This window comes from Myotis yumanensis, unplaced genomic scaffold, assembly GCF_028538775.1.
Source record: "Myotis yumanensis isolate MYYU_CA2020_CCGP unplaced genomic scaffold, mMyoYum1.0.hap1 SCAF_5, whole genome shotgun sequence".
NCBI classification, from domain to species: domain Eukaryota; kingdom Metazoa; phylum Chordata; class Mammalia; order Chiroptera; family Vespertilionidae; genus Myotis; species Myotis yumanensis.
Window position 1 is genome coordinate 81,534,345 of NW_027223756.1, and position 27,931 is coordinate 81,562,275.

General features: G+C 42.3%; 1 protein-coding gene across 1 annotated transcript; it reads right to left on the reverse strand.

Annotated features, from left to right (window-relative positions):
* Positions 1-251: 251 nt before the first annotated feature.
* LOC139011437 (cyclin-Y-like protein 1) lies at positions 252-26,991 on the reverse strand. Its single transcript, XM_070416975.1, has 9 exons — positions 26,757-26,991; positions 24,987-25,012; positions 22,827-22,927; positions 17,397-17,432; positions 16,121-16,172; positions 14,924-15,043; positions 13,223-13,392; positions 12,172-12,313; positions 252-329 (listed from the first exon to the last, which is right to left on the reverse strand). Exons 1-9 carry the CDS (start codon positions 26,989-26,991, stop codon positions 252-254), a joined length of 960 nt encoding a protein of 319 aa, XP_070273076.1.
* Between the last annotated feature and the right edge of the window lie 940 nt (positions 26,992-27,931).

Below are 27,931 nucleotides of genomic sequence, written 5' to 3' on the forward strand. Positions count from 1 at the left end.
TTCAGGAGCCAGGGGCCGCGAAAGCCAAACTCACGAGACAGATGTTGGTAAAAAAGGAACGTGGTATATTCAAGTGCAGACAAATAAGAAGATGGGGAGGCTCTTGTCACAAAGTCTGTCTCAATATCTCAGTGCAGGCTGGGCTTTTCATGAGGAAGGAGAGGGAAAGCAAACAAAGATATCAAGGGGAGGGGACGGAAAAGTTCTCTGCATGAGTCCTGCACAGTCCATCCAACACATCAGGAAACTGGTCAAGCGATGGTCTTGCGTGTGTCCTCCTGGTCTCGGTCCTCCTGGTCTTGGTCCTCCTGATCTCGGTCCTCCTGGTTCTGCGGTTGAAGGCCAGCAAAACTCCTGGAACTGGGATGATTGAAGGTCGGCAACTGTTTCTTCTGAAGTTAGTTCCTAGGATTTTTTTTTCATCCTCACCCACAAGTATGTTTTCCATTGATTTTTATAGAGAGCGCAATGGAAGGAAGGAGGGGGAGAGAAAAATAATCAAGATTAGAGGCATACATATATTGCCTCCTGCACACACCCCAACTGGGGCAGGGTTCAAATCTGCAACATTGCCACTTGCCTTGACCGGGAAACGAATCCGTGACACTTTGGTTCAAGTGTGGACGCTCTAACCACTGACCAGCACCAGCCAGGGCAGTTCATAGTCATCTTACACAAGCATGCTATTAATCTACAAGCTACGTATTAGTCGGAGTCAGTATTTATAGAAACCATGCCAAAAGGATGGCGATACATGTGGGAAATTCAGTAGTGGTGGAGGTGAGACATGAAGGAAATGGAATAAGAGGGCTAGACCCACATATTGGGCAAAGAGGAGAAACATTTAGAAAGAAACACTGAATCGAGATCCTTGGTGAAAAGGGAAACTTGCATGAAGAAAGGTCTCAGATCAGTGCCAGCCTGGATGCTCCAGTTGTGCCCAGCGGACACCTGAGGGCCTGTAGTCCTGGGCAGCTTCTGCTGTAAATGAGCGATAACTCCCCACCCTCCCCTTAGAAAACGCTCTTAAAGCCAATGATGTGACAAATGACAAAAAGAGCATAGAAAGTCTTGGTTATGTCTTATACAGTCAGATACAGTTCTGTTTTTGAAAGATAATTCCCACTATTACCCTGTTTAGGGGTCATATAATTGAGGGAACCTCATCTCAGGGATGTAGATAGAAATCAGAACCTACCAATGAACTGCCCCTGGGCTGAGCCTACTTGTCCCAAACCCTCCGCACTTCACATCTTCCCTCCCGATATGGAGAGCATGGGCGCCAGAGCCAGAGCTCTCAGGAGCAAGAGCGCCACTGGCCCGGAGAGGGGCACAAGCGGGGATGCCCACAAGGTAGGCGGCAGTTTTCCTTATTGGGCTGTTGGCGGAGGAGTAGGAATGGACTTGCCATGAGGGAAGAGATCCAATTCATTTTCCTCTGCGGTAACTAGGCAACCATTTCAGGTACGTGAGAAACTATGTATTTGAAGAAACTCTACTTTGGAATTAATGAAAATGAAATTTCGGAAAAGATACAGAAAGGAAGTGCCATTTTCTGCTTGTTATAAAGCACAGGGATTACTTTTAAAGATGAATTTGATAATAACTGTGTGGAGGGTGCCTTCCGATGACACCTAAGAGGGTGCTGATGACAGTCCAGAGTAACCTCCTACTTCCTAGCTTTCTTTTTTTTGCCAAACTCAACACACATGAAAGATAAGATATTTAAAACATTTCTACACATACAGAATTTCATAAAGTGAGAATCATGTTATCAGATAGGTAGATATTTGTATTTACTTTAAAAGGTAAAAACTGAAAACATTGATGCTCTAGGGGTTGTTAATGGCTAATGTCTGTGCACCGCCTCAGAACAGAGGCAACACACCAATTGTGCTAATAACATGGTCTGAGCGTCCTGTTTTGGAAACTTTTTGAACTCAAAATGCAGCTGAGGCCACGCTTCCCACTCCAAATTTTCAAAAGCGAACTGCTCCCGCTCCCAACAGTAGGATTCTGTATAGAATGCAGCAAGTTTGTTTTCTGAAAAGAAACACTTGGGGGTCATCACAGAAGATGGAACTCAAAACTACAGTTATACCCGTACGAAATGATGTCCAAGAATTCCCGCGTGCACTGATGCAGACAGAGGTCCGAATGACCATGGGCTGGAACCCTAGTGTCCATACCAGGATGGAGGCCACAATGAGGGCTCGCACCAGGCAACTGGCCGGACCTCAGACCGCTGGTTAAGAGCAGCATCCTGGGAGAGCTGGCCCCGTTGTGACAAGAGCACTAGACAGTCCACATCCAGGATCTAAAAGAGTTTGGGCCTTAGGAGCTGTGTGCATAAGAAGGGGTCTCCTCTGAGAAATTAAAACCCCACGCCAACGTGTAAGATCTGAACTAGTACTGGTCATATGGTTTGAAATTCTGAAGGCCAGGTATTAGTATAAAAACGGGAACTGAATGGGATGGAAATCCCAAGAGCTGTGACAGAAGCAGATGCACAATCTCTCTAGGGGACACTTTTATGAGTCAAGGCACACAGAATATCTAAAACACCAATGCACCTTGCTAAAGCTGTGCTCACAATTAAATCTATAGACTGCATGAGGGAACGATCCACCGTGCGGTAGAGTCAGGACACAATACATTGGAGATTGGCATCCCAAGAACTTGAGATGATAGAGAATAAAATAATCAAGGGACGATAAATAAGAAAACACAAGAAGATAAAGATGAAATGAACCAGTTGCTCAGTAAAGGAAAGAGGAGTTAGAATGTGATATAGACATATTCCCACAACTCACTTGTTTATAATGGATTCAAATAGAAACCAAAAATTGCAGTTAAGTTTCAAGTTTTTTGATTGTTATCCTTTGGAATAAATTATGGGTTATGGGAACTGAATCATCTGACTCTCATAAGAGTATATTTAAAACCACCTGATGGATTTAGTTTAGAGCATAAATGCATACACTTTTTGTAGATTTCTGAGCTGCGGTATGAATACATTTTCCATAGAAATGTTTTTCTAGTTTTTACCTTTCTTCTCATTCTCAAAATAACACCTCTTTATTATTTGAGACAAATTCTGAAATGTGAAAAAGAAGAAAAAATACGCCTAGTCTCACTACCCTGAACGATGATTAACATTTTAGTACATACCCTTCCAGTTCTTGCTGTACAGCGTGTTCTTCTGGAGGTGAAATTACACTAAAATACAATGTAGTAAACCCTTTATTTTATAAATTTACATTTTGGCATAATTATTTCCCCATACTATTAAAACTTATAGATAAAATTTTAAGTGAATACATAATATTCCTCATGGATATACCATTTATTTCATTTTGCATGTTTAGATTGCTTCAATTTTTATGATTAAAGCTTTGTAGGAAATATTGTTGCATAAAATTTTATAGGGTTGATTATGTCCTTTTGCTTTATCTAGGGATTTATTTTTTATTTTTTATTAAATTTATTGGGGTGATATTGGTAAATAGGATTATGTAGATTTCAAGTGTACATCTGTATGATACATGATCTGTATATTTCATTGTGTGCCCACCTCCCAAATTCAAATCTTTTGCCACCATGTATTTGGTTCCCTTTACCCTTTACTATTCCAACTCTGTTCCCTCTGGTAACCACCGTACTGTTGTCTATATCTGCTTACCTGTATGAAACTTCAGAAAAGGAAATGAAAAATTAAAACAAAAAAACAACAATTTCTTTTGCAATTGCAACCAAAAGAATAAAATACCTAAGAATAAACTAAACAAAGGATGTGAAAGACTCATATACCAAAAGCATTATTAAAAGAGATTGAAAAAGATACAATAAATGGCAAGATAATTCATATTCATGAATTGGAAGAATCAACACAGTTAAAATGGCCATATTACCCATAGCAATATGCAGATTTAATGCAATGCCCATTAAAATTCCAATGTCATTTTTTAAAGAAATCGAACAAAGCGTCATCAGATTTGTATGGAACCACCCATGACCTTGAATAGCCAAAGTAATCCTGAAAAAAAAGAATGAAGCCAGAGGATTGATGCTATGTGACTTCAAATTATACTGCAGAGCTATGATCATCAAAACAGCATGATATTGGCAGAAAAACTGTCACAGAGATCAACGGAACAGAATTCAGAGCCCAGAAATAAAACCAGGTGTATATGGGCAATTTTTGAGAAAGGAAACAGCAATGGAGGAAAGAAATCTCTTCAATAAACGGTGTTGGAAGACTTAGAGAGCCACATGCAAAAGAATGAAAGTAGATTGCAGTTTGTTCTCATGCACAAAAATTTATTCAAAGTGGATCAAAGTCCTGAAACAATAAATTATATAGAAGAAAACATAGTCAATACATTTATGGAGCTTGGTGGTAGAGAACATTTAATGAATTTGACCCCAAAGGAAAGGGAAGAACAAGACAGGAATGTGTGCTTTCACCACTCTCATTCAACATAGCACTGCAAGTTCTAGTCACACCAAACATGGGAGAAGAGGAAATAAAATGCATCCAAATTAGGAAAGTGGAAGTAAAACTGCCATTTTTCACAGGTGACAAGATACTGTAGCTAGAAAACCCTGGAGACTCCACCACAGCTCCTAGACCTAATGAACAAATGTGGCAAAGTAGCAGGATACAAAATTAATCTTCAGAATCAGTGGCATTTTCATACACCAATAATAAACTCTCAGAAAGAGAAACTAGGAAAGCAATCCCACTTATTATTGCAACGAGAAAATAAGGTACCTGGGATGAAACTTAACCAAGCAGGTAAGAGACCTGCATCGGAAAACTATAGGGCAATGCAGAAAGCGACGGAGGAAGATGCAAATAAGTGGAAGCATATGCTGTGTTCATGGGCTGGAATAATGAATGTCGTTAAAATGTCCACAGTATCCAAAGGAATCTATGAATTCAATGCCATTCCTATTAAAATATCAATGGCATATTTCACAGATCTTGAACACATATTCCAAAATTATATTTGGAATCAGAAAAAGACCCCAGATAGCCTCAACAATCTTGAGGAAGAAGAACAAAGTTGGAGGGATCATAATACCAGATATCAAACCATACTACAAAGCCACTATAATCAAAACAGCCTGGCATTAGCCCAAGAATAGGCATAGAGATCAATGGAACAGAATGGGGTGTCCATGCCTTTAAGGGCAATTAATATTTATCAAAGGAGGCAAAAGCATACAATGGAGTAAAAAGAGTGTCTTCAATAATTAGTGTTGGGAATATTATAAAGGTACAGGCAAAAAAAAATGAAACTAGACCATTAACTTACACCATACACAAGAATACACTCAAAATGGATAAAAGACTTAAATGTAAGTTACAAAACCATAAAAATCCTGTTACATAGGCAGTAAAACATTTTTTCTATATGTCTCCTAGAGCCAGGGAAACCTAGGGGAAAATAAATAAATGGGACTACATCAAACTAAAGAACTCCTGCACAGCAAAAGAGACCATCAACAAAAGGGAAAGGGAACCCCCTGTATGGGAGAACATATTTGCCAATAATATGTCTGATACGGGGTTAATTTCCAGAACATATAAAGAATTCATGCAACCTAACACCAGGAAGACAAACAATTCAATTTAAAAATGGGAAAAGACCTGTAGAGACACTTCTCCAAAAAGGACATACAGATGGCTGATAGATTTATGAAAAAATACTATAACGTCACTAGTTATCAGAGAGATGCAAATTGAAACCACAATGAGTTATCACATCACACCTGCCAGAATGACTATCATCAATAAATCAATAAACAAGTGTTGGCGAGGATGTGGATAAAAGGGAACCCTTATGTACTGATGCAGACTGATGCAGTCACTGTGGGAAACACTATGGAGTTTTATTAAAAAACTAGAGCCTGGTGCATGAATTCGTGCACAGGTGGGGACCCTCGGCCTGGCCAGCGATCAGGGCCTATCAGAGCCGGACCGATCAGGGACTGATGGCCAAGGGCAGGGATGGGTCATGGGAGGTTGGCTGCTGGCCACAGGGAGGGAGCTGGCACTCAGACCGCCTGGGAAAGAGCCATGTCCACCGCCACCCACCCTGGTTCCCTGTCCCAGCCTGGGAACGAAGGCCCTGGCAGGGTTGGGAGAGGAGGTGATGGTCGCCAGCTGGGCGAGGAAGGAACAGACTCCAGATGCCACCACCGGCCACAGGAGGTTTCTCTGGGAGCTCACTGACCACCAGGGGGCAGCTCCTGCATTGAGCATGTGGCCCCTCCTGGTCAGTGCACGTCACAGCGACTGGTTGCCTGGTCGTTCTGGTTATTTGGTCCTAATGGTCGCTTAGGCCTTTATATATATATAGATTAAAAATGGAACTACCGTTTGACCCAGTGATCCCATTTGTGGGAATATATCCTAAGATTCCTGAAACATCACTTTGAAAGAATACATGCCCCCTCTGTTCATAGCAGCGATGTTTGCAGTAGCCAAGATGTGGCAACAGCCCAGGTGCCCCTCAGTAGATGAGGGGATAAAAGTGTTTTGGTACATTTACACGATGGGACACTACATGCCATAAAAAGAAGGATGTCTTACCTTTTGCGACAGCATGGGTGGACCTGGAGATTAGTATGCTAGGTGAAATGAGCCAGTTAGAGGAAGACGAACACCATATGATCTCACTTACGTGTGGAATCTAATGAACAAAATGAACTGATGAACGAAATAGAAACAGAAGCATGGGTACGTGGAACAGACTGACAGCTGGCAGAGGGGTCGGGGGAGGGGGGACTGGGTGAAAGAAGGTGAAGGTATTAACCAAAGAACATATATGCATAACCCAATGGACACAGACAACAGCGTGGAGATGGCCAGAGGAATGGGGGTTGGGGGCTGGGTGGAGGTGGGCAAAGAGGGGAGAATGGGGACAGCTGTGAAAGTGTCAACAATGAAATTAAAGTTAAAAAGTTACCATTTAGTCCTGTTAAGTGTAAAATTCGGTGGCACTAAATATGTTTATAATGCCCTGACCTCACCACTATCCATTTCCAGAACTTTTTATCATGCGAGTGTTGGCGAGGAAGCGGACAAAGCGAACCCATTTATTTTTCTTATTTTAGTGCCATTTTAAAGGGGAAAATGATTTTATATTTACCCGTCTAGTTATTGTTTCTAGAGACCTTCATTCTCTCGAGTTGCATCAGATTTCTCTGGGTCCCATCATTCTTCTGTGGGAGGGACTTCTTTTCACAATTTTGTGGTGCAGTTTTGCAGGGGAGGAATATTCTCAGGTTTTATATAACAGAAAAAGTCTGTATCATTAAAAGATTTCTATGTAGATAATATTTTTCCTTCAGCCCTTTATAGGTGTAGCTCCATTGTCTTCACTTTGGTTACTATTTTGAAAAATATTTTGTATCACCATTTCCTCCTCCTCCACCCTGCTTTGGGGATTCCAATTATATATATATTGGGCTGCTCTAAGTTGGCCATAGCTCACTGATACTGTTATTTTTTCTTTGTCTTCTCTCTTATTTTGTGTAGTTTTCTGTTATGTATTTACGTTCACTAATCTTTTCTTTCTATGGTATTTAGTCGACTGTTAATCCCATTCCGTGTTTTCATCTCAAGCTCTTTCATCTCTGGGAGTTTGATTCATGTCTTTTTATTCCTTCCCTGTCCCACCTTAACATGCCCATATTTTCATATATGGTTCTAATAACTCTTTAATGTCCCTGTCTGCTGTCTTGTTCAAGTGACTGGTTTTTCTTCTCATTATAGATAATATTCTCCTTGCTTCTTTATGTGTCCGATAGGTTTCCTTTCCTTTTTTTCTTTGTTTCTTTTTTTGTTTCCTTGTTTGTTTGTTTCTTTTTTATGGGTAAGCATGTTTTTTATGTATAAAAATTTATCTTTATTGTTCAAAGTATCACAGATGTCCCCTTCTCTCTTCCATTGCGACGGACCCTTTCCCCTCACCCTCCACCCCCTCCCTGCCTGGGAGTTTTTTTTATTGGCTGACAGACATCGTGAATTTCACATTGTTGGCGCTGGATATTTGTGAGTGTGTATGTGTGTGTGTGTGTATGTGTGTGTGTGTGTGTTTAATATGCTTTTGACTTTTGTTCTAGGTCTATTACTTTCAACTTGTTTGCTGCAAAAAAAATTATAACATGCAATACCTGACTATTTAATAGGGAGCACTGACCTCTTTCCCCTTAGATTGTCAAAATAAAATCAAATCAAAATAAAAGGCAACAGTCAACAGACCGAAAACTGTCTGGAGTGAGTGAATAAAAATTATGTATGTTGTTTTTGTCAGATAGGCAGAAAATATGTTTTTTAGTGAGTGTGCAGAATTTTTGTAATTAGTTTACGTATTCCATGAGATGAAAATGTTTGAAAATCGCTCCTCTATATTTTAGTTATAATTCCAGTTTGGTCCTCGGATCTCCATTTCAAAGAACTATGTTTAAAAGAGGACATTTCCATAAAAATACAAGGTATTCCCTTAAAGTCTTAGAGAAATTTAATCTTTGGCACTTGTAGAAGTATAAATGCTACAGATTTATAAGACCTCATTTGGAAGTTTAAATTTTTTTAAACTTGTTTAGTTTGGTAAATTTTAAATATTTAGCTTTTAATATTAATTGTTTTGGACCCCTCTTAAAGATGCAAATATTGGCAGAAACAAAAATGTTCACTCTTAAAATTTTAATATTTTTAGCCCATTGTGGCTGAAACAAAAATTTAATATTTAAAACTAAGTATTTTTGTTTCAACCAAAGATAGCTGACTCAAAAATGTTTGATATGTTTAATACTTAAATAGTAAACTATTTTGTTTCATCCAATGACGGCTGAAACAAATATAATGTTTAATATTTAAATATTAAATTTCTTTGTTTCAGCCAATCGTCGCCATCTCCAAGAGGGGGCTGAAACAGAAAATTAAAAGCTTAATATTTACAACTTACAAAACTAAATAAGTTTAAGAGAAATGTAAGTAAACTTTAGTTATTATTTTTAATTTTTATTGGTGAGAGTACTCCAGATGTCCCTTTTATCCCCTCATTGTCCCCTTTCACGCGGTTCCTGCCCTGCCCCAGGCCTTCACCACCCTATTGTCTGAGTCCGTAGGTAATGCATGTAGGCATGTAAGATCTTCAGACAATCTCTTCCCACCCCCACTCCCCCCTTGTCTCTGAGTTTCTCCAGTCTGTTCCATGTTTTCATGCCTCTGGTTCTATTTTATTCATCAGTTTATTTTGTTCAGTAGATTCCTTGTTTGTTTATTTTGATTTTTAGATTCCATTGTTGGTAGGTATGTATTTATTGCCATTTTATTGTTTATAGTTTTGATTTCTTCTTCCCCTCCTCCCTCTCCCTCCCCCAACCCCTCCTCCTCTTCCTCCTCCTCCTTGGTGGGTAGAGTAATCTCAGTTGTAGATCCTTGTTATTCATCACTCTGAATATTTCTTGTAACTCCTTCTGGCAAAGTTTCTGTTGAGAAATCAGACAGTCATATGGGTGCGCCCTTGTAGATAACTAACTGTTTTTCTCTTGCTGCTTTTAGGATTCTCTCTTTGTCTTTAACCCTTGGCATTTTAGTTATGATGTGTCTTGGTGTGGGGCTCTTGGGTTCTTCTTGTTTGGGACTCTCTGTGCTTCCTGGACTTGTAAGTCTATTTATGTTTCCAAGCAGGGGAAGTTTTCCGTCATTATTTCTTCAAATAGATTTTGAATAACTTGCTCTCTCTCCTCCTCCAGCCACCCCATGATGTGAATGTTGGTATGGCTGAAGTTGTCCTAGGGGCTCCTGACACAATCTTCATATTTTTGGAAACTGTTTTCTTTTTGCTCTTCTAACGGGTGCCAGGCCATCCAGTTCCATGCCTTTGTCCCTCCTACCAGTCTCAATCTTCTTTACTCTCTAGACGTAGGACTTCCATTCAGCCAGATTTCAGGTGGTGCTGGCTGACGGTTGTCCTGTAACTTAGTTGTAATGTTGCTGTCGCTGTGGGAGGCGGCGATTACCCACATTTTCCTGACAGCCATCTTGGATCTCTCTGGCAAAGTTTTCTAATTAGATTTTAAATGGTGTTTTATAATTCTGTAGCATTTATACTTCTGCAGAGGTGCCTTGGATGCCAAAGCCCACAATATCAAAGTTTAAAATTTCACTAAGATTTGCGGGAAACCTCTTGTTTATTCCTGGTTTTTATTTTAATTTTAATTTTAATCAATTAATATTTATTTATTTGCTAATCCTCACACTAGGATATTTTCCCCATTAATTTCTAGAGAGAGGGGGAAGGGAGGGATGAAGAGAGGGAGGGACAGGAGAAGGCAGGGAGGGAGGAGGGACAGAAAGAGAGAAATATCTCCATGAGAGAGACATTAACTGTTGCCTCTTACATGGGCCCGGACTGGGGTCAGGGATCAAACCTGCAGCCCAGTTACACACTCTTGGCTGGGAATTGAACCCAGGACCCTGAGGTGAATGGGCTGATGCTCTAACCCCCGAGGGAAGCCGGCCAGGGACCTCCTTTATCTCTTTAACTGCTTGTTACCACTGCTTTTGAGAAGGAGAGGTGGCATTTCTGTAGTTTTTGTAGAGGAGGGTCTCATGATGTTACAACCCTTCATTTTCTTTAGACAGCTTGGCTTTGGTGTGTTGCATGCCAAGAAGATTGTCGGCGCTAAGAGATCTTTCTATAGCAGCTCTGCCCAGGTCTTTTCCTTGACCGCCTCTGGAAATAGCCTAGGAAAGGAAACCCAATACAAAGAAGGCACAATTAAAAAATAAAAGGGTTCCAACCCTTTTTAAAAAGCATCACTGAGAGCCACATGTTCACACTCCTTCACATAGTGTATAGTTCCTGCCCCTTTGGGTAGCTGAGGTCTATACTGCCAGGTTCTGTGGATGCCTGTTTCTGCAAATTCACAAAGGGAAGTCCTTTAAGAGCTATAATTAGATTGCCAGAGCACGGGAATTTAGAATTATTTAAATTTTGGGTTCTCAATGATGGCAAAGAACAGTACCATCTGTTGCCTGAACATTTGTTCCGTAAACACACTAAACAGGCACTTGGACAATATCAGTGTTTTGTGAGCTATTCAAATTCTATCCACTCTTCACTAGTTACTATCTACTCCAAGCAAACTGTAATCAATGGGCATGTGCTGAACTTCACTGGAAGGTAGGGAAGGTCTAATGACTGAAGCATCAGAAGGACCTATTTCACTTGCACGATAATTATGGTAGAAACACATTTTACTCTAAAGTGCCACGAAGGTACCACAGAAAGCGTCCATTTTAAATCTGTCCATTTCAGTTGTGAATAATTTTTTCAAGAAAACCCGACTGAGAGACCTAGAGGGCTCCTGCACTGCAGGGGCGGGTTTCAATGGTGACTCTTCTGGACATTCTGAGAGCAGCACCCTAGTAAGGGAGGTGTTGCAATAGTGCCCTCTTGTGGACATCCTTAGAACAGCACCCTAGTAATGAATTCTGCCAGTCTGAAAAGAAAACCCAAAGGATAGACCTCAAGTGCTCTAGCCCTTGCAGGGAGGTGTTGTAATAGTGCCTCTAGTGGACATTCTGAGAATCGCACCATAGTAATAGGTTAGTTGCAACAGTGCCCTCTTGTGCACATTCTGAGTACAGCACCCTAATAGGGGAGGTGTTGCAATAGGGCCCTCTTGTGGACATTCTCAGAACAGCACGCTAGGAATCAATTATGCCAGTCTGAAAAGAAAACCCAAATAATTGACCTAGAGAGCTCTAGCCCTTGCAGGGAGGTATTGCAATAGTGCTGTCTTTTGGACATTCTGACAACAGCACCCTAATAAGGGATTAGATGCAATAGTGCCCTCTTGTGCAAATTCAGAGTATAGCACCCTAGTAAGGGAGGAGTTGCACTAATGCTCTCTTGTGGACATTCTGAGAACAGCACCATAGTAGAAGAGGAGTTGCAACAGTGAAAAAAAAGACATATGATGTGAAAGAGTTAAAAAGCTCTTATTTAATGTATTAATTTTATAAAGCTTTTCATTTTCCTAATCATTGTTTCACAGAATTTATCAACAGATATTGGCTTAGGTGATAGACAGAAAACCCCACTTAGTGATTCCACAGCCTTACCTCTGGGTTCTGTGCTCTACTTGGCAAAAAGGTTCAAATAGATCGTGCACATTTTTTTTCTTGGCTATCATTAGAAGTTCAAAGTAATATTTGGCATACACTCTGCCAGTGATCTGAATATTAAACCGAATTAAACGTAAAAAATATATTTCTATCTTATTCCTAGGGGAGGAGGAGACAAAACCGACACAGAACATTTTAGTCATCTGGGCTACCTTCAAAAATGTCACTCTGCGCTACAAGAATGACTCTAAATTGTGTTTTGAAACAAGTAAAGGTTACCCAGCTGTACTAAGACTCTAACCATCAAACCAGGTGCAGCTCTTTGAGGTCCCTCCTGCATCCCAGCACTTGGAGTTGGGAGGAGTGTGAAGAGGTGACCGCCCCCTTTTGCTCTCCTGCTGCTGACTTGGGGGCTCAGAGTCTCTTGAGTGCGACTGTGGATTCATGCTCCTGACTCACTGACCAGGGTCCGCTGTAGTGTTCAGATGAAAGGAGTGATGTATGCTGCTCCTGGGCCCTAACCAACTTGCAGGCATTTTCACCAGGCCCATCACAGGCAGGGGCTTGTGGAAGTAGAGAAGTACCCACAAATGAAGTGAGCACATCACCACCGCCGTGAAGGGACCCATGGGAAGCCACCACTACTATCTGAGGGGGCAACACTCTTGAGGCAACAAGGATTCCTCAAGTATTAATTAATTAATTAATTATTTAATTAATTAAATCAGCCACATTTGATGGAAAGGGGACCCATCCCCCACCCAGTGCATGGGACCAACAGCAGAGGACAAAAGGGAAGTTTCTGTTCACCTTATTCCTTTTGACAGGACAGGCTGCACTTTTTAAACTATGAAAAGCAGAAACAGGAAACATAGATGACCTGGCTGGACTAAGCCCCCTTTAGGACTGGACCTCTGACGGGCACGGAGTCAGACTCCACCCATGTTCTCCCACGTGGGGCTGCGTCCTGCCCTGCTCAGCACCCCTGTCCCTGCCCGAGCAGAGGGGAGCCTGCCCAAAGGGGTGAGTTCAATAAAGTGGGAAAAGAAATTTGGGAGCAGCGCTCACATATCATCGACGGGAATGATGTTGTTGATGAGCTGGCAGTAGTCCATGCCCCACAGAGCCTGTTTGCCCCAATACTCATAGGCAAGAAGGGCAGATCCCAGAAGTATTCTTCTCCAGTTAATGGGAGATATGTCAATGTTTGAACAGTCCAAAAGCCTTTCCATGAAAATCTGTAAAAGTAGAGCACTGGTCTTTCACTTTAGCTCAGTGTACATTCTTGATTTGAAGTGTTAGAAATGACAGATTTAATCCATTTTTGAAATTCTTTTTTTTTCTTTGTTAATACTCATGGGAGGATATTTTTTCATTGATTCTTAGAAAGAGTGGAAGGAAGAGAGGTGGGAGAGATAGAGAGAGATTCACAGAGAAAAACATCTATATGAGAAAGACATCGATTAGCTGCCCCCCCCCCCCCCCCCCACACACACACACTTGCCTGTATGGGGAGGGGAATCAAACTTGCAATCCAGGTTGGGGCCCTTGACCAGGAATCAAACCCGTGACCCTTTGGTGTGCGGGCTATTGCACTATCCACTGAGCCACCTGGCAAGGGTGAGATTCCTTCTATCCTTACGTTCTACAGACACTGCTTGGCCAGCCAAAGCCAGAGGCCATCCCATTCTCTCTTTCACCACTTTAGTCTGCCCCTGCCGCTGTCACTCCACTGAAACGGCTATTGCTAAGGGCCTCAGAGCCTTCAAAATACAAACAGAGCTCTTCATCTCACTGCCCACTTCCCCGCCATCCCTAACAGCATAGAGGGCACGGCCACTTGCCTAGTTGCTGGGACCACAAACCTCCACTTGAGCCAGCCTGCTCTGATCTGCTAGCAAGTCTTGCCTCCCCTTCCCCGTGGGAATCTGACCGCTTTCCAGTGCATTGGGCACCTCTCACCTGCATGACTCTCACTGACTCCTGACTTTACTGCCTCCACTCGGACTTCCAACAACAGTCCCTTCTCCCCAGGAGCCAGAGGAGCCTCTTCCCTTAAGAGCACTTCACCCCCAACTCAATGTCTGCCGAAGGTTTCCCATCAGGCAAATCTAATGTAACTTCTTCCCATGGCCTGCAAGCCTCCAGGCCTATGAGACAGGATCCTGCCCGTGTGTGACTCATCTTCTTTCCTCATCCCACACTCTGACCACACGGCCACACCGCACTGTTCCCTGAACACACCAACCCTGTGCCCGGCTCAGCAGCGTGCCTCAGCCCCTGCCCACAATGCCAGAGCTCATCTTCCTCAGCTCAGCCAGGTCACGGTTCCAATGTTTCCTCTTTAAAGAGGCTCCTCTGACCTTTTTGCCGAAAAGAGTAAACCTCTGTGGTCACCTCATCGCTTCATCCTGCTTTATCTTCTTGGTGCTCACACCACCTGAAGTGTTCATCTCTTTAAAAACACTCATTAAAAAACTACCTATGTCTTCCCCACTAGAATATAAGCTCTTGGGGTTGGGTGGGGAGTTGGGGGAAGAAACTGAAATCTCCCCTCATGTCTTTAATAGCAATTGTTTGCGATGGATACAGCAATGGTAACACTTTCAATCCCAACGATTATTTAGCTCCACTGTGTGTGGCTTACTCCCCTTCATAGCTTCTCTTAATAAAGTTCTGAGGATCATGTCAGGAATCTGCTTTGATGTGCAAAGCAGACCATCGCCTGAGCCCGGGACAGAGAAGCAGCCTCTGGAAGAGCTGTCTTACCAAGGTCACAATCGCACATTCAGCGGTGAGGTGTTCAGCACTGAAAAGAGTACAGACAAATCTGTAGACACTCTTCAGTTCAGGGTCACGCAGAAAGTGGTCCGTTGTAATTATCTCGTGCTGAAAAGAGAAACAAGGCAACATAAGTACCCACTGAAGGAAAATACATAAGAACTCTCATGCTATCAGCCTTGTACTTTGCCCACCTGTCCCTAAAATAATTGTGAGTAGGTGACATGTCTTTTAGCCTTTTTAAAAAATAATGACACTTTTTTTTTTTTTTTTTCAGAGCGTAAGGGAGAAGGAGAGGGAGGTAGAAACATCAATAATGAGAGAGAATCATTGATCAGCTGCCTCCTGCACACCCCCTACTGGGGGATGAGGCCCTCAACCCAGGCATGTGGTTTTGACCAGAATCGAACCCAGGACCCTGTAGTCCACAGGCCGATGCTCTATCCATTGAGCAAAACCAGCTAGGGCTCTTTTAGTCTTTGAAGTATAAACAATGATCTTAAACAACACTGATTGTATACTCACCAGTTACAGTTACTGATACAGGCACAACCTGCATACAGTTACGTATGTCTCCCATTCCCCCCTCCACAGAAGTCTACCGAAATGTAAACCATGTGTAGGCTCACAGGCACGTTGACCCCCATGTCACTCTTCTCTGCAACCAGCTCTGAAAACACATGTTCATGTTCCTGTGACCCCGAGACTCTGGCTGTGCCGTGCTCCACAGGAGGCACCAGCTACCTGTCGCTGCAGAGCTTCAGAGGAGGGAAGTAGGAAATTCCTCTCATTTTAATTGGTTTAAAATTTAAGTAGCTGTCTCAGTTTTTTCAAAGAGTCTTAACATACCTAAAGGTCTATTTACAGACGTTTATATTGTTTGGTGCTCCTGAAATTTTTCTTTAAGAACGATACACTTACTCATTTGGGGCACATTTACTCACTTTAGCTCCCTGACTATACAAAGCTGTGGCTCAGTTCTTACTGACGTGGCCCTCACACAAGACTCCTTTTGTAAAATCATTAGAGACAACATGCAGTGGGAAGAAGACTGAAAAGAAGATGCTTTTGACTTCAAGCTGGAGGGAGTCATTTTCTTCTAATAATTCATTTCAAAGCAGATCAGTATGAAAGAAACACCACAGTATGAGAGACAAATAGAACCTCAATAAAACTGACACTTACTCTGAACGGGTGCTTTCTCTCATCGAAAATATCGAACGATTTATTTCCAACTCTATGAAACAAGAAGATGCATTTAAAAACCGTACTCAGGAAATGTTAGTATCTCAGGAACACATCATTTAGGAGTTAGAGGGGGTTCGGGGGGAAGCTTAACTTTCAACAAAGCAGTTTGACAAACTGACTCTGTAAGAGGGTTTCCTGACTTCTTTTTACTCAGTACATCAAACCCTGTGCAATGTTTTCTGCACTGACCAGCTAGCGTTGCTTTCAAAACCACTGACCCGCCCTGACAGGCAATGCTGGCAAACCAAATGTATTTCCATCCCTCCCGCTCACACTGGAATACACAAGAACACTTTATAAAGCAGTAGTGCTGGGCTACAATGTGTTTAGAATTTTAATTCATGTGGATATGACATTCATGTTTATTTCCTGTATTTCCACTTGTTATTTTCCTGTATTACATTCTTTTTTTTATATTTTATTGATTTTTTACAGAGAGGAAGGGAGAGAGATAGAGCTAGCTACATGAGGCTGGGTCTTCCTAATACTTCTTCAAAGCAAAGGATTAAGATGACTGAAGTAATGGCAAATGATTGAAGACAGAATATCCATGAGAATCAGGTGTCTTCTATTAAGCCAGACATTTAAAAAATTTGCAAAAATGTAGATTAATGATACATGTCCACTCAAATTTTGGTGCAGAAAATAATTATTTTTCATATTGTCTTTTATAGTATACCCTGTAGTGGGCAAGACAATCTGCCACAACAAAGAATTATCCAGCTCAGAATTTCAGTAACACTATAAAAACTGTTTAAACATACAGTGGATTTATTTTTTAAAGCTCCATTTTAATTTCTAATACAGTAAATATCAAATAACCCACATAAACAAATACTCTTTGGGATCCTCAATAACTCAAGCGTTATGGGTCTTAGGACAAAAACAATTCATTCACTTTAATCCTATATAATAAAATGGTCACATGCAAATTGTTCCCTTGACCAGGAGTTCAACTAGAGTTTGACCAGGGGGCAGGGCTGGCCCGCCAACCACCTGGGGTCTCTCCCGTGGCCGGCCCAGCCCAACTGGCCCTGATTGGGGCCGGCCAACTGGACCCTACCTGTGCACGATTTGTGCACCCGGCCTCTCATAATATAATAAAAAGCACTTTACAGCTTGCTTCAAAAATGTCTACAGCTACTACCTAACACTCAATTTGATATGTTATACATTTACTAGCTAGAATAACAATACAGGTTTTAAAACTCACCTGTACTTTATGATGTGATGTATGGAGAAAGTCATGCTGTGGAAGAAAAAAGAATTGTAACAATTGGTTTTATTATGTTAGGTTTGAGGACAATTGTTAATGGGTCGTGGGCGGGGGAGCGGGAAGACCATCCCAGCTGCCCAGTGGTCTTGAAATCTTCATTCCCATCAGTATCATATGGGCACTTTGCCCCTTGTTTTAGCTATTTTGCAATTTCACATACTCGAGACTGTACACCTACTTTGGCCCCACCCTGTACATGTTAGTACACACTCCCCCATCATTTGCCCTTGTACTCATAGGACCTTTCATCCTGTACATGTTATATGTATTTGTGCACATACTTAAATTTAAGCCATACAGTAGTTGTGCTTTTAAAAAAGTTGTGAGTCCCTGCGTTTCAGTTGATTTATTTCACTATCTACCTACACACACATTTCCATTATTTTCCTACAATTAAATAAAATGCTCTGTACCAGAAAAAAGTTTAACATCACTTTTACATAATTATTAGGAAATTGAGTAGCAAGTGTAAGAGCCCAAAACATCAGTAGATTTAGTTATCCTGACACAAGCAATGCTAAGAACGCATCGCAATGCTTCACAGTGTAATATTAATAACATTTACTTGCAAAGTTGATTAAATGTAATCATGCCTCACAGTTTTCCTCAGCTTGTCAAAGGTTGTGACATTGAGAGACTGTTGGGGGTGGTGGTGAAATGCATGTATTTAGAGACAAACATTTTTAGAAAAGTTGCATAAGTGATTCTAGTAAAGACTGCACCCCATTGGGAACAATGTACCATGATGCACATTTTTCAAAATCATTCTTAAAACTCAATTAGCTCTATGAATTTTCTCAGTAAACCCTTACTTCACCAATAATGAATCTACTGAATGACCATTTTCTTCCTTCCTTCCTTTCTTTCTTCCTTCCTTCCTTCCTTCCTTCCTTCCTTCCTTCCTTCCTTCCTCCCTTCCTCCCTCCCTCCCTCCCTCTCTCTCTCTCTCTCTCTCTCTCTCTCTCTCTCTTTTCTTTCTTTCTTTCTTTCTTTCTTTCTTTCTTTCTTTCTTTCTTTCTTTCTTTCTTTCTTTCTTTTTCTTCTTTTTTGGAAGAGGAGAACTGAGTTTAATAATTTTGTTTCCACTTGACTGTGATTGGAAACCTGGCTCCGTAGAAGGGGCCAGGAGAAGGTGAGCTGCTATGGAAGAGAGAATCTGCCAGGTCACCAAACGCAAAGGGGATATGACAGGACCAAGCAGCCCACAGAGTGGACAGTGAGAAAGAACCAGTCATCAACAGAAGCCAAACCTCTGAGAAGCATGTGGGAGAGTCGGTCCATGGCGACAGTTGCTCTGGGAACGGGGACATTCCTGCGCGGGGATGCCTAAGGCCCAGGCTACACAAAGGGCGTCTGAGACGGACATTCCTGATGGACATTTTACAAAATCTGGCCCTTAGAATAACTGAGAAATAGCCCGAAAAGATCATCCTTGAAACTGTAATAAAGAAAGTGTCTTAAACTGGTAAAACTGACAACTCAGTGAGCTATTTTTGCTGTCATCCTACCATAAGAAAAAAGCAGAAATACATTCGTCTAGCAATCTGTGAAAAGCAGGGAACTGCACCATAAAAGCCTAGAAAGAGTCTATAAATGGGAGAGTCCAAGAAAAAGCTATCTCCAAAATATCCACAAAGATACATATGCCCATTTGTAGAAAAAGTAAGAATATACACATCATCAATCACATCCGAGAATAAGAAAGTTAGGATTGATAGATTTAGATTGAATGACTACTCTAAAGTAGGGCAACTCGTTTGCGTCATTTGTCAGATTCCTTGGGCACGTCATGCGCAATCCGAAGGGATCAACACCTGCAAATTCCTTGTCCTGGATCATGGGTTCAGCTCCCAGAGGAGAGAACAGGCCTTGCCTGTGAGTCCTTTACTTTCTAAAAGAAAAAACCAACCAAACAAAACCCCACCAAGTCATTTTGTGCGCCTAGCTAATCCCTTCCCCTTGATTAACATAAAAACAGAAACATCCATGCCCAAAAGGGCTGAGTTTTTCCTCCTAAAAGACATTCATACCATACATCATATTCGCAAAGCAGTTTAAACACACTGCCTGCTATTAGCACTGTTTGTTTGTTTGTTTGTTTTTAATAAAAGGGATGCATATCTGAGTGTAAGAACTGGAAGATTCTCCCCAGAGTTTAAAGCAGCGGTTCTCAACCTGTGGGTCGTGACCCCTTTGGGGGTCGAACAACCCTTTCACAGGGGTTGCCTAAGACCATCGGAAAACACATACATAATTACATATTGTTGTTGTGATTAATCACTATTCTTTAATTATGTTCAATTTGTAACAATGAAAATACATCCTGCATATCAGATACTTACATTACGATTCATAATAGTAGCAAAATTACAGTTATGAAGTAGCAACAAAAATAATTTTATGGTTGGGTGTCACCACATGAGGAACTGTATTAAAGGGTCGTGGCATTAGGAAGGTTGAGAACCACTGGTTTAAAGGATTAATAAATGCTGCTTCAAGTTCTTGAAGATGGAAATGGAAGGCAAATGGCATCATCAGAGGCTGGGAACTAGTTACAAACAGCAGGGCATCCTGAGCTCGGCGGGGGCTGAGCGCCACCCCACCCCATGTCACCATTTTAAGAGTTTCTGCCAATGCTTAGTTAAGAGTAGGACTTCTTTAAGAGACTAAAAGAAATGCAATTAAGTTTTTATTGAAGACTATCCAGTGGCAAGAACAGCTGAGCATTGTACCATGTCGTAGACATTAGTCAAGAATTCACTCAGACTGCCTTTCACACTGCATTCGTCAGGCAGCCTTCAGCCTGCTGTGAAAGCGCCTTGCAGGGCTGGTCCTGAGTCCTAACAGGGCTTTACTTTAGATCGCAGCCCACCACCTGTGTTCCTCGTATTTTACTATCAAGAAGTTCGGCCACATAGCTTAACAAAAAAAAAAAAAAAAAGAAGAAGAAGTCCAAACTGTTTCCATTCTGAGGCCAAATTATGATGTGATGCTAATTTGCATAAAGCGTTTGCCTCTCCATGCATCCTGCTGAAATCCAGGGTCCATCCCAAGGAAAAAGCTCATACATCTGTCTAATTGCAGCAGAAGCGGGCGGGTGTGGCTCTGAATGACCATTTTCAAAAGGGAGGACAGCAAATGGAAACTTCCTGTACTTCCTGAATTAGACTGATTTGGAGAAAGAAGCATGAAACCTACTTGTCTGAGCAAGGCTAACCTTTACAACTACGTTTGAATTATTCTGTAACATCAGAATCTTTTGAATTCAAAAGAAGCTACAGAATGCATCCAAAGTTGAGTGGTGTTATTCTTTACTCCAGGATTTAGTGTCTTGGCTGAATACAAACATTCAGTGATTCCTCAATAGGTCTCAAAGCTCAGGAGTTGAGAGAGAGATGGGGTTCAGCTTTTGCGGAAACACAATTTGATCTCAACTACTGTTATAAGTGAGAGAAGCAAGTTATATTATTATAATTGTGAACTTGCTGTTTTTTAACTAAAGTAGAAGTTACTAATAATTTAATTAGCAAAAAGATGGCACATTATGAAAATGACATTTTAAAGCTGATTATGTTTTTCAGGCTGAAAATACAATTAAAGGTGAATATATTAATACTGTCAGGGAGCATTTCCCAAACCGTGTTCTGGAGAATCAGCCCTCATATTGCAGACACTGAGAATGTACCTTGGACAACCCCATGGGAGCCAGGAAGCTGGACAGAATATGCATTTTCTCTCTTAAATAAGCTTAGAGTTTTCCTCTTAGGGTGTTTTTAAAGTTCATCTCCCGGCAGGAGGGTTGGGGGGCAGGAGGGAGGGGGTTAATAGATCAACTGAAGGGCTTGTATGCATGCATATGAGCATAACCAATGGACATAAGACAGTGGGGGGTAGGGGAAGCCGGGGTATTGTCAAGGGCGGGGGGGAAAAAAAGGACACATATGTAATACCCTTTGTAATGCTTTAAGCAAAAAAAAATAAAATAAAATAAAACAGAACTTGCCAGTAAAAAAAAAAAAAAAAAAAAAAAAAAATAAAGTTCATCTCCCATGGTAGGCTATGGGGCAACTAGTAAACACTTTTCATCATCATAACACTGTTCATGGTTGCTTAAGTATAAACCTGTCTATGGCTATGTTTCCAAAAATTACTTCTTTCACTTTTTTCTTTCTTTATATATCTCCTATATATTAGAGAGGAATATGCAAATTGACTGTAACCACCACAAAGATGACTACACCACAATGGAAGCCGAGTTCCCGTAAAGGAGCCTTACCGAGCAATCAGCAGGGACCTGAGGACACCCCCCCCCCCCCCCCCCGTGGAACTTGGCAGGGGGCCTCAAGGCGTGCTCTCCCGCTCCAGCCTGGGCTGGGGGACCTCAGGCTGCACCCCCTGCTCAGCGGGGCTTGACAAGGGTGGGACTGGCAGGGTCTGGACCTAGCCCAATGGGGCACAGGGGTGGCCAGGTCTGGATCTCACACGATTTTAAGGCACACGTGGGTGGGTAGGGACTTGACTCTGGGTCCTGTGGTGCGGCCCAGACTCTGACAGGAGGAAGATATTCACATACATTTTACTAATTTTTTTTCATCTCTGACACTTCTATTATAGAGAAAGTGCAAATAGCAATATTAAATATTTCCTCTAATTAATCTCCTTTTAATGTGCATGAATTTCGAGCACCAGGCCACAAGATGCAGTATCTTGAAGATATATTTATACATATATATACATATATAATTAAATTTTATGTATCTACTAAATTAAAACTTCAGTTGAACAAATTTTACCTACAAAGGAATTAGCTTGAAAAGTTATTCCTTAAAGACTGATGTGATACATCCCACTTTGGGGGTAGGAAGGAAAAGTAACTTTTAATACAGACATAGTGTAGAGAAATGTATGATGGGAAAATCTGACAAAATCCAATTAACTTGTAATGCAGACACACTCTTGAGCCAGTGGGGGAGAAACTATTCCTTCCTGCAAGAATAGCTTCCAAAGTGCTGTGCACTGTTTTAGAACCATGTCCCATAAAGAAATACGTTTTAATAGAAACACCCAATAAAAAGCACTTCTCCTTTCCATTATGGTCCAAAATGCCTCAAAAACAGAAAAAAACACACGATATTTTGGGGGGATTTCATATATTTGCTAACTGGTTTTCCCTTCTTCCATCCCCTCTAATGGCTACATGGAAATTGAAATCTCATATTTAGGTACTTGACATCAATAAATATAGACACCAGTTCCTTAACCTGGTTGCTGAGAAGGACAACACAGTGGCTGAGACTATGGGTCAGTAGGATGCTCTCAGCAGAAGGGGGTCTGTCACTCAGCCTGTGGCAACTTAGAGGTACTCACGCTCGGATGGTGGTTTTAAAGTCCGGCTGCCTGATGGCATCGTCAGAGAGAAACACTGTGGGACACGACCCATATCCTTTAGTAAGGCGCCCTGGACACTCCTGACGCAGAGGGAAAGAGAGGCAGATGTCACAGTACGTATGCTCAACCTATAAAAGTGTCTGTTTTTTTCTCTTGGTTAAAATGTCAAACAATTAAGCATGAAGGTTTTTCTTAACAGTCCATGAGCTGCATGAGTGTGATATCATGTGCGGGTCTATGTAAACCCAGTACATAATCTAACTTCCACAGACAAGATTTGAGGAATGGCTTATAAAATATTCCCTTTCATAAGTACTTATCATCAAACCTGCCAAACCCCTATTAAACATGCCCTTTATAATAGTGTAAAACGTTTAGAATTAGACTTCAGTGTTTTTCTTCCTTAAGAGAGCAAACGTAGCTAAGATTTCCTATTTCTCTTGTTCATTTATTACACTTAAATGCAATGCATTAAATAATAAAAATTCACAGCCATTTTATTGCAGTAAATGAAAGCCAACAATGAATATTAATTCAGGAGACAGAGACACAAAACAAGCATGTTTGGTCAGAGGTGTGTGTGTGCCAGGGCTGCCCATTTGCTAACAAGCTGGGGGTCACAGGTCTCTCTGAGCCTCACGTTCCCAAAAACCAGATAAAACAGCTTTCAGAATTAAGCTCTCACTTCATGTTTAAGGAAGACTATCATTACATTTCTCAAGTGAGAACCCCAGAGAATAGTTTCCATTCATTTCTACATGTTGTTAATTCTGTTCTCTTGGTCATCTGACACTCACCCCCATCCTGCCTCACTCAGCTGCTCTCTGCTTACAAGGCCTCTTCTTCCTTGTCCAGCAAGCTCAACTCCTCCCCATCTGCCTCCAGGATACCCTCACCAGCAGCCACACCACCCAACCTCTGTCCTGCACACGCCCACATCTGAGTGTCCACTTGTCACATGGCATCAACTGCCTCCAGGGTGTCCCTCTCATAGAAACCTAAGCTTCTCTAGGGAAGGGAGGACTCGGACTTCTCTCCTGCCTCCAGCTGCTGAGCACAGAACCTGGGACAGATTAGCAGCTCCAGTACTTGAAGTTTTTTTTTAAATTTTATTTATTTCAGAGGGGAAGATAGAGGAATAGAGAGCTAGAAACATCAATGATGAGTGAGAATCTTTGATTGGCTGCCTCCTGCACGCCACTCACTGGGGCCTGAGCCTGCGACCCTAGCATGTGCCCTTGGCCAGAATCAAACCTGGGACCCCTCAGTCTGCAGGCTGATGCTGTAGCCACTGAGCCAAACCAGCTAGGGCAACAAGTTTTTTAAATCATTTACATCTAGAGGATAAACCTTACTACGGATACAATTTAGAATTTATGTGCAGTGGTACTGGAGAGGTGACAAAATGTTTGAGAACCTTTAGAGAAAACACTATCCTTAACACACTTTAGCAGTATCCATTGATTTGAGAAGTATCCATTGATTTGCAAAGAGCCCAACAATTTAGCAATAATCAAATACTGACATAGCCTGAACTATGTTTTGACAATTCTCTTCCTTAAAATAAGGCCAATAACTAATCATTGTAAATAATTGAGAATAACAGTAGCATTTTTGAATATCAGAAAATAATAATAACTTTAATATGCTTGGTTTTGTTGTTTTTAAAAACTAATTCAGATGAGCCATCCTTCCTCATTTCATAGAAAATAGCTTTCTTCATGCTGTCATACTTCCCCATCAGCATCCCCCACAAATGCACAAGAGATTGGGCAGGGGAATAATCTACTTGATGCCTTTTAAAATACAGAGCCTTTTAACATTGCCAGTAGCCTATAATCAGAAAGATCCAAATATTGTATAAAACACCATTGTGCTTGTTTTAATGGTTTCACTGCAAAGCCACTTTTTCCTTATCAATCAGAAGTTCCAGACCATATTTTTTTTTGAAAAGTATCACTATTTGAAGGAATAAATTCTCCTTCAATCTAGAATAATTAGGAAAATAGAGGAGCTTGAGAACACCTACAAATGAGGTCCATGCTATTGGTATCCACCCATTATAGTTGTTAGGAATCACAGCAGACAATTTTATATCAAACTATTAATTTCTTACTTAACTCTTCAACTCTTACTTACATCATCGTTCTTCCTCTTGTCTTGTTCTAAGACAAAACAAATTAACTGATCAATTCTGATACAAATGCCATAGAAAATAACAGTGGCTGATTATCTGAGAAACTACCACATACAAAATGAGCAAAATTTTATTTCATTGTAAATACTTTACAACAAAATTTATAATTTGGAATACCTGGAAAGATGAACACCCTAAAGTAAAATCTAAAAACTTAGTGTTACTTTTTGACCTAACGTATCACCTATATTAGGCACAAATGAGAGGCTCTCCATGTACAGAGAAAAAGGGCAAATCCATTCAGACCAGGTGAGAAACGAAGCTGCTGAAAAAGTTTGCCTGTAGCATATCTGAACCTCTACCCAGTAGTGGTATCTGATTGTACGTTTACACCCACCTCACTTGAACCACCAGGATCTAAGAGTTGACGCTCTGAGAACCAGGTTCTGGCCAGGCACTAGTCCCCAGGCTCATGGGCCTCCCTGGAAATGTCCAGAACCACTTCTTGGTAATCAACTAAAATACCTCACTAAAAACCAATGGAAAGTAACCTATTTAAATGTACATTTTAAAATGAGTGCTGCCTTAGTAGCCCTGGCTGGTGTTGCAGTTTGTTGGGCATCGTCCCTGCACCCAAAGGTTGCCAGTTTCATTCCTGGTCAAGGCCACATGCCTGTGTTTTGGGCTCTGTCCCTGCTGGGGGTGGTGTGCAGGACGCAGCAGACCGATGTTACTCTCTCACATCAATGTTTTCTCTCTCTGTCACTCTCCCTCTCTCTCCCAAAATCAATAAACTATTTTTTTCTTTCTTTTTTTTAATCCTCACTCGAGGACATTTTTTCCATTGCTTTTTAGAGAGAGTGGAAGAGAGAGGGAAAGACAAAGAGAAACATCGATGTGAGGGAAACGCATCAATGGGTTGTCTCCTGCACAAGCCCTGACCAGGGCCCAGGCTGGGGGGAAGCCTGCAACCGAGGTATGTGCCCTTGACTGGAATTGGACCCAGGACCCTTAAGTGCAGGCCAATGCTCTACCCACTGAGCCAAACCAGTTAGGGTTCAAAAAACTATTTTTAAAAAATATTTTTAAAACGAAAATGAGTACGGTAACCTAATTTCCCGTGGCTACAGCACCCAGCGTCATTTTGCTCTCACAAAGGCCAGGAGAAGAAGAAAAGCTCTGAATAGGGTCTTGGCTGTGCTGTTCCCCACACCGCCTCCTCTGGTGTGGGGTGGGCACCACAGAAACAGTCCCTTATGAGTGAAGAGAGGGCCAGGGCGTAGCTTTACTGTCTCCACTCTACTGTGAGGCACCCATGGCTCTGGAAGCAACTGAGAAACACAGCAATCCTAACCAAAAGCGATTAGCTTAAAACAAGAAACACACACACACACACAGGACACCCCATGCTTTATTGCGCGGCATTACTTCAAATACAATGGAACCCTCATTCCTTGTACTTCTGTCCTAATCAACTGAAACACCTGCTCACGTGTGGCATTCCCAGCAGGTAAACTCAATCGAACAAAGCACTGAGGAAGGTCAGCAGGCAAGCAGGAGGGTCAAAATCCTACCTTGCTGCTCAGGTAGTAAAGAGGGAAAAGATCCGGCCGCAAGGGCGAGAGCAGCAGGGGTGGGGGACCAGGTGCCCTTCCCTAGGAAAGCTGGCTCCAGCTGGAAGGAGCCCCAGGCAGTAAGTCCCTCCCGGGGACTGCGGGGGCAGCGGAGGACAGAGGTACCCCAAAGAGCAGAAGGGAATTGCTGCCTCTTACCTTTGGGCGTCGCCGGGGCGCTGATGTTCTTCAGGTGGTGGCGCTTGAGGGCTCTGGAAGTTGACTCAGACTTCGGGGTAGCAGGCACTGTTTCTACTGCCCCTGTGTCCCTAGCAGCCGCCTCATGAACCTCAGACTCACACTTGGACTTAACGTGCCTGGAGCCCCAATCCAGCTTGGGGCTGGCACTGGGACTGGGACTGGCCTTCAGGCAGCAACTCTTGGAGTTGCCCATGGTTCACCTCCTCTCCTCCCTGGTGTTGCTGATTCGCTCCCACCCCGCTCCCCGCCACCCCCCACCCACAACCCTCAGCAGTCCCTCCCCCCAAGGAAGGCTCAGCCTGCAGACAACCCCAAGGCTTCACCGCACAAGCAGGTAGGGCTCACCCACTGTTTGCTTGGCCTCTGGGCTGCCTGGCCCTAGGTGGGGCTCAGGGCCCCGCCACCCCCCCGAAACTGCACCTCTCTGGATGACTCGTTTGTGAGGACAGCAACCAACACGACTTGTTGAAAACGGATCTGGATCCGACAAGCGCTGAGAGCTACAACCACAGTGGGAAGAGAGCACAGCCAAAGCTGCTTCTGCCTCCACAGTTGCTTCTCAACTGAAGTCTGTTGTCCTGGCTGCTGCCAGCCAATCAGAACACATTCCGCAGTTGCCTGGTTACAAGGGACCAATCAGACCCAGAGTTCCACCATGCTGGAACCTACAAAGAAGTCAGGGATTTAATTTACAACCCCTTCCCCTAGACTTGGGTTTTTATTCATTGCATGCATCCTGGAGCTCTCCATTCCTGAGGGAAGTGCAAGCAGGCCAGTGTCATTAGCTCCTGGGTTTCACCAGGTCTGACAGCCGACTCACTAATGCATTGCTCTCTGGACTTAGTTACACCTTCATTGTTGACCATTTTTGTAACGAAATTCTCATTCTCCATCTACATGTTAGCTTTTGCCTGCACCTTGCCCTGGTCCTACTCTCAGTAAAGAGCTATGACTGTGTGTCTTAAATGGGACTCAAGGAAACATCACCCCTCTCCTTCCTCATAAGTAAAATAGGAACCAATCCATCCATCCAGCTCAGCAACACAGGGCTTCACCAGTTTGCTTTCCTACCTCTGGTTTTCCCTCTCATGGCAGGAGTTTCCTGATCCCCCCGCCCCCCACCCTCCCCGCCC

Coding starts and splice junctions, on each gene's coding strand:
- LOC139011437 (XM_070416975.1), bottom strand. CDS start 26,991: ATGGGCAACTCCAAGAGTTGCTGCCTGAAGGCCAGTCCCAGTCCCAGT. Junction 13,393..14,923: donor AATGTGCGATTGTGACCTTG/GTAAGACAGCTC, acceptor CTACTTTTACAG/ATTTTCATGGAAAGGCTTTT. Junction 12,314..13,222: donor ATCATTCCCGTCGATGATAT/GTGAGCGCTGCT, acceptor CTCCTCCCCTAG/GAATAAGATAGAAATATATT.